The following is a 7,829-nucleotide window of genomic DNA, read 5'->3' on the forward strand; positions in this document are numbered from 1 at the left end:
TAAACAAATTTAATACTGACTGTTTCTCGTTAATTTCGGAGTTTGGTTTCAGTTGTTTAATTAGCAGTAACTGTAGCAAAAGTCTATTAGAAAAAGTAGTAGCAACTTATTGAAAGATTTAAAGTCATAAAAATATTACTAAATAGAAGGAGAAGAAAATTTTATTTCGCAAAAAGCTGGGAGACCAATCTTATGAATGTTTTAGTAACACTAATTTAAGTTCTTCTTTCCCGTGCCTCATCCATTAATGACATTGGCGACCATCGACCTCCACAAAACCCGATCTTTAACAATTTATAGTAGTTGAAATGTGGCGATATTCACCAAGTAACACAAGAACTTCACGAATGTAGTAATTTAAGTAATAGCTTAAAATAGTAGTACTAGCAGTAACTGGCGATTTTTTTATAATTTCTAAATTTTTTGACACCCCCATCAAGCTCCACCTTGCTGCCCATCAAGTTTTCTGGATTCACCGGCCTATGGATATGATTAAAAGAAGTAGCACAGTCAATTGAAATTGCGAAAATAGTAAAGTTATATAAGTATTTGCATTAGTATTAGTAGAATAACCAGTATTAACATTGTTTGTAGTGGTATTTAGCATTTTGAAAAAGTAAAATGTTGAATTTTGAAAAGATTCTTTATTGTAGAGACCGGATGCGTTATAAATACGTTGATAATAATAATATTACATATTAATTAACCATTAAAAACGTTTCATTTTATATTGAAATTACACTTTAGCCTCTTTAATTTTCACAACCACTAAACACACACTATAAAAAAAATTGATTTTTTTTTCTCAAAAATTTTTTACCAATAATTAATCGCCTCTCCTTAACACACACACACACACACACACAACACACACACACACACACACCACACACACACACACACACACAACACACACACCACACACACACACACACACACACACACACACACACACACGGACACTTATACACATACATACATATATACACATATATTAGTCTATGTGCAAACAGTTTTACCTCGTTAAATTAATCTAGAACTGAAACATTACCAATTTTTGATTTTTTAAAATATTCGTATATAATAATTTTTATCAATTTCAAATTAGCACCTGTTTTGAGGAAGCTAATTTTAACGAAATTTAGTTTGAAAGCCAGTTTTAAATCTTTTAACGTTGACTATGTTACGAAAATAGTGAGTTTATTTCAGTTAGTAATTTTTATGATTTATCATTAATAGAAAGTTATTAGGATTGATTCTATCTAGGGTAAAATTTTCAATCATTCTTATTATTTCTATATTATATATAAACAATTTATTATTGAATTAATTATTGATAATAATATAAAATGATTAAGTATTTTTGAAAAATAAACTCAATCGCATTACATGTTACACAATTTATAATAAGAGTTGAATTTGCATACAAATGACAACTTTTGAATAGAAAGAAATGCTGTTTTCCCACATTCTTTAGCCTCTTGGCAGTGTTATTCAGATGTAGCGTTATTAAAGAACACACGCAACACACTCACAGCTGAACGCCTGACAATCCTAGCATTCGAACTCAGTCACAGGTCTTTGTTGTGTTGATCTGACTTGCTTTATTACTAATAATAAATTTCATTGAAACATTTCCAGATTTAGACTTCGAAATGTCGAACAGCAGCGAATATATACCATTGCAATCTCTCAGATCAAGTTCTGATGCAAACACCACCGCCAGTTCAACGATAACGAGTGTCAGAGCCGCATTCTTTAGCAGCGTTTTTATTCCAACTACCACTGAAACCGCTTTTACTACAGCTAGATTTGCAGATAGATCTACATATGTTTGGCCAAATACCATAACACCAGAGTATTCGTCTAGCATAATTTCTTCTGTTAAGGTGACTAGTCCACCAACAACTGACGGTATGTCTGGTTCAGCTACGGCTGATAACGTGCCTAATTTGGTTACATCTGAAGGCCCGTCTAGCTCAACTACAGTTGAAGACATGTCCAATTTAGCTAGAATTAACCTTCCCAATTTTCCTGATAGCAGGCGTGAAAGTCATATGTTAATAAGTTATTCGCCTCCATCTTCTGGAATGCTTTCGGAACCAAGAGTCCAAATATTCAATGGGGAAAGTAGCCTAATTATAAAACCTCAACCCATGGACCCACACACAGCCGCATTTTTGAATATTACCAGAAATGAAAGATTTTTTGAAATCGTCTATCCTAACGCTTCAACAGTTGCTACGCTTCCTGCCAGCGATATATCTACTCAGTCTACTACACCTACCACTGCTGCCGTGTCCACTACAGGCGTTACTGCTGCTACGTCTTCAACTGCTACTGCTACAACTCTTGCCCCATCTACAACAATTACTACCCAGACTTCACGTAGTTGTGATATGGCCACAAGTCACGTGCTTACTAATCGTCCAAGAGTTCCTTACGGGTACCCGTTAGACTCAGTAACGTTTTCAAATGAGCGGAGAGATGACGGAAGCGGTGTGGACGTATTTCAATTATGGCCGACACCAGTGCATTCATCAGCGCTTCATTCGATTCTGCAGGAAGAGATAGAAAAGGAGACGAGTCCGAGGATGTTGCGAAGGTTTCATGTTAGGAGTCCAACACTTAGATCTCGTTTGGGCTGTGAAAACTTCCAAATTGTGACAGATATAAGCTTTGAAGAGATGCCTGAAGAGGAAACTGTACTAACTTGTGCAGATCGATTTAAGAAGTTGAAGAATATTATTTATCCTATGGCACTAACTCTTGCGATCATTATCTTAACTTCAATGCTGTCATTAGCCATAACAAGTTTAATAGCCGATCAAAGATTTTCCAGCTTGCCAACATATGAGAATTTAACTGACAACGTCAAGATGCTATTAACCTTCTTTAAAACCCAATCCACTGCCAAAATGCCGCTCTCAACCTTTTTGAAACACACAGACGTCGACAAAAACCTGGCCAAATATTTTTCAAATCTATTTAGGAGTTATGAGTTTCAGTTTTACTATAATCACCTGTTGAGTTACGTTGACGAAGATTATAGCTATTGAGTGGGATGTTAGTTATTTATTACATAGGAGTGTTTCATCATTTTAACTTTATCAAATTTTATCAAAAATCTTGTCTTTAATGTGTTAGTAAAATAACCTTTTATGTAAGTTCTAAGTAACGTTTAATAGTTTATTATTATGAACTGTATTTTTTTGTACAATGTAAATAAGACTCCGATTGATTGGTTGATTGTATGTGAATGAAAGAATGAATAAATGAATGACTGAAATGGTGATTGTGAATGAATGTGAATGGATGTGAATGAATGGATGAATTAATTTCAATTACTTATAATTAAATTGTGAAATCTGTATTTATTGTATTAATTTGACAAAGGTGCAATTGTTTTGTACTCGATTTACTGGAGACAAAAATTTAAAAAAAATTTTGGATTTAATGTATTTATATATATGTGTGTGTGTGATTGTGTGAACCGATAACTCATTGTGTGTGTGTGTGTGTGCGTGTGTGCGTGTGTGTGTGTTTGTGAGTAGGTATACTGTTGTATATATTTTAGATACCATTTGATTAATGTGATTCATTTGAGAATGTTTTAACTGTTTTATAAGATGAGGCTTATCCTTATACAATTCATTTTAACTTATAGAGACTAAAGATGTTCATTCTTACAAATATTTTTAGCTTATAATGTTGGTTGAGTAAAATTTAATCTTTTGAACAGGTGAAATGAATTTTTTTGACGGTTTCAACCTCTTTTTCCTAGAAACATTTAATTTATTTTACTTTGGTTTGAGCAAATGATTAATTAACTTTATTTAGAAAAATTTTTGCAATGAATCTCTACATGCAAATAAGATTTGCTTACATATTTTAAATGTAAATTATTTAAATTAATGCGTTTGAAAATTGAAAAAAACGAGAAAAAAATAACTTATTGATAAATTTCAACCGTTTAACAACATGTATTTTAATGTCTTAATATAGAGTTTTGTTTTGGAACGCAGTTATTACACGTCTAAGTGTATTTCATAATATTTTGAAATGAATATTGTCTTTTTGAGTATAATTTAATATGTAAATAGATAATCGTACAATTCCATTGGTTTAATGATATATTGATGTAGATAATTTGATATCTATTCTAAATGTTATACATTAATTGAAATTGAATAAAATTCTTAACGCTGATCATTAACATTACATATTTTGAAAAATATTTTTGCCTAATAAATGTCTTTTGACAACTAAACTTCGAGGTTGAAGTTTAGGTCAAGTAGTATAGTTCAATTCTCATGTTTAATAATTCCGTGTGGTTATAAGGTGGAATACAAGGTTTAAATGATCTTAGAAGGGAAAATAGAGCGCGTGTGTGTGTATGTGTTTGTTTGTGTGTGAGTGTGTGTGTGAGTGTGTGTGTGTGTGAGTGTGGTGTGTGAGTGTGGTGTGTGTGTGGTGCTCTGGCTAATCTAGAGTGAGCCAAAAAGTCATGACTCTACCCGCCATCATCACCTCATCAAAAATTCAGCCGACATTCATTGTTAAACTGCCATTTTCGGTAAGATACTTATAAAATACGCCTATAAATGCACTGTTTCAAAAAGCAAAAACTGACAAAAATTTCTGCGGCGGGTAGGCAAAAGGAAAAAATTTGTAAATTTTTCAGATTTAAGTTCCCCCGATTGATAAAATAGTGAGGATCAGCCCTTGGTGTGGTGTTGGTATGGTGTGTGTTTGTGTATGTATGTGTGTGCGTGTGTGTGTGTGTGTGTGTATAAAAAATATACTTAAATAATTAAAAGCTGGAATAATTTGAATTTTTTTTTTTTTTCAAAAATTCATTCATGACTATCCTATCAATGATATCATTGGTGCATAAGTAACGCTAAGCACATGTGTTTATGAAACGTAAACACATATTATTATGCCTATGTTTTCACAAACACATAACACACATATAGATATCATTATGATATATATCATATATCAAAATTTGGATTTAGGTTACCATAAGAAGGTATATTGATTCTAACAATGTTAGATTTATAGCGTTAAGTTTATTGGCTTTTAAATCTAAAAATAGTTTATTATAATAAATAGAAGATATAATTATAAAAACTTGTCGAATTAATTTTTTAAATAAAGATTATTTTAGAAATAAAAAGGTTTTAAATTGATTTTTAGCTTTTATATTCATTTTGAACTTTGCTCCTGCTGAAAAAAGGTGATTTTGTTTTTGAACTCATTCAGTATAGAGTAAAATTTGTGGTAGTCTTGAAAAATAAGTTAATTAATTTCAAATTAATTAACTTGCTAATAAATAAAAGAAATATTTTAATTTCTGAACACTATTGATAAAATGAAGTAATAATTAAAAATATTAATATAATAAAATATAATTTCTCAGAAGAACTCTGGCCAATGGCTTCCCAGAAAAGACAAGCGGAAATTGAAATGAAAATGATGAACACCCCAAAAGCAGAAGATAAAGCTCAAAAACAGGCCACAACCACATCCAAAACTGCTGCTGCTGTAGCTGCAAAACGGGCTGCGAAAAAAGATTGCAGCGACAATGACGACGAAGGCGAAAAAACTCCACTAGAAACCACATCCATGATGAAAGCAAAACGCCCCTCTGATTTGAAATTCAATCCCCCAGCCCCGTCCTCAAGACCAGCAACAGCGGCCAAACAGAGTGGTAGAGGTGGCAGACGGAATCAGACATCCCCGGTAGAATCTGTGGAGTTGGATAGTTTTAGGATTCAGCGGCTGACTCCTCCCCCTCCTCCTTATGAGAGATCCGTGTGGGATATTATCTGCAAATGTTTGGCAGACTATCAAGGAGTCTTTGGAGCTCTGTTTGCAGTTACATTCATAGGAATAATTATTGTCTGTGTGTTTTTTTTTGGCGAGTTAATATCCAAGATGGAAACGGATTTTAACAGACAGAATGCTGAGATGGTGGAAAATATTACAAGAGTCGAGAAGAAATTAGACTACACGTTAATGACCATGTATTCTCAAACGACTACTACCACTACTAACCCTGATAACATGACTGAATATTATTTTTTTCACAGTGGGTGAGTTTGAGTTTAGGAATTGAACTAAAGTACCTGATTATGAATGCATACATGAGAGTGTGTGGAGTGTGTATGTGGAGTGTATGTGTGTCTCTTTGCGTTTGCATATGTGTGTGTGTGTGTGTTTCTCTGTGTGTGAATGTGTGTTTGAAAGATTGAAAGATGTGAAATATAAACGACGCTTGATTTAATGTTATTACTAATCGGTGTTAGTTTAATAACAGTTTGAGAACATATTGAAAATATGGAATGAAGTGTTTGTTTGTTTGTGTGAGTTTGTTTGTGTGTGTGTGTGCGTGCGTTTGTATGTGTGTGTGCGAATGCAACGTGCAAATGTTAGTGATATTATTATCTGATTTTATGAAGCATCGTGATTTTAATTATATTTTCAATGAAGTAACAGGAGAAAAAAAGAAATATTCATCGAGTTTTTAAAAATTTGATTTTATTTTATACAGTTTTTTACTATTAAACGATTTAAATTTTTCATATTTAGATGCATTTTACTTGAAAAAATGAAGGAATTCATATAATAAGCGTTTTACTCACCTTGATTTTTCCCTTTTTCAGTATTTTAGTATTTTTTAAGAAAGTTAAATTATTCTTTTCTATGGCTGACTCAAATTTTTTCAACTATTTAACAATAAGTATTTATACCAACCATTTGTAATTCGCCAGGCAATCCAAACATACATACATATTTTAGAGTATTATTATTATTATTATTAATATTATTATTATTATTACTATTATTATTTTTATTATTTATTGCAATAATTATCAAACTAACAAAATCTTTTTTTTCCAAATTTCAAAATAATTCAAGGTGAAAAAAATTTAACCCCCTCTAAAATCACAAGCGTAGCCAAGCAGCGGTGACTTTAGACTCCGTTATAAGACGCCAGAACATGTGAATACTAATAAGAAAAATATTATTAATAATAATAGATTATTAAAATAATTATATTTATTATTATTATTATTATTATTATGACTGTTTTTTATGCATATTGAAGTGAGATTAATGAAACACGCACATAAAGTAATTGTTTCAAAGTAAAAATAATTATAGAGGTAATAATAATAATAGTAATAATAATAAAAAAAGGAGAAGAAGATGGAAAAGAAGAAGAGAAAGAAGAATTATTTTAATAATAATATAAACAACAACAGCATTGTTGGTTAATAATTCAGAACGACTAAACAAGAGCAAAATTAAAAATCGTCTCCTCCTATTGGCCGTTTAGTTTTATGACGTCATTAATTAATATTGATTTTTTGTTTTCTCTCTCTTCTGTTTCTCTCTTTCTCTCTCTCTTTCTTTCTCTCTCTCTCTCTCTTTTCCTCTAATGGTTTTTTGTATTATTACTATTACTTTTTATTTGGTAGTAAAATATCTCATTAATATGATGAAAATATTAATCAAATCACAGATTCGTGCTGATAGTAATAATATTAACAATAATAAGAATAATAATAAAGATGATGATGGTGATGGTGGTGGCAATGATGATGGTGGTGATGATGACGATGATGATGACGATGATGGTGACGATGATGATGATGGTGATGATGACGATGATGATGATGGTGATGATAACGATGATGATGATGGTGATGGTGACGATGATGATGACGATGATGATGACGATGATGATGACGATGACGATGATGATGATGATGATGATGATGGTGATGATAACGATGATGATGACGATGATGTGACGA

General features: G+C 31.8%; 1 protein-coding gene across 1 annotated transcript; it reads left to right on the top strand.

Moving 5' to 3' along the window:
• The first annotated feature begins 1,031 nt into the window (after window positions 1-1,031).
• HELRODRAFT_192789 (hypothetical protein) lies at window positions 1,032-6,902 on the top strand. The gene is made up of 3 exons (XM_009023886.1): window positions 1,032-3,488; window positions 4,387-4,398; window positions 6,213-6,902. The coding sequence occupies exon 1, from the start codon at window positions 1,656-1,658 to the stop codon at window positions 3,057-3,059; it is 1,404 nt and encodes a 467-aa protein (XP_009022134.1). The 5' UTR covers window positions 1,032-1,655; the 3' UTR covers window positions 3,060-3,488; window positions 4,387-4,398; window positions 6,213-6,902.
• The last annotated feature ends 927 nt before the right edge of the window (window positions 6,903-7,829 follow it).

Source organism: Helobdella robusta, assembly GCF_000326865.2.
Source record: "Helobdella robusta unplaced genomic scaffold HELROscaffold_38, whole genome shotgun sequence".
Taxonomy (NCBI): domain Eukaryota; kingdom Metazoa; phylum Annelida; class Clitellata; order Rhynchobdellida; family Glossiphoniidae; genus Helobdella; species Helobdella robusta.

What these genes read in the sequence shown, in the direction of transcription:
- HELRODRAFT_192789 (XM_009023886.1), top strand. Translation starts at nt 1,656, where the DNA reads ATGTCGAACAGCAGCGAATATATACCATTGCAATCTCTCAGATCAAGT.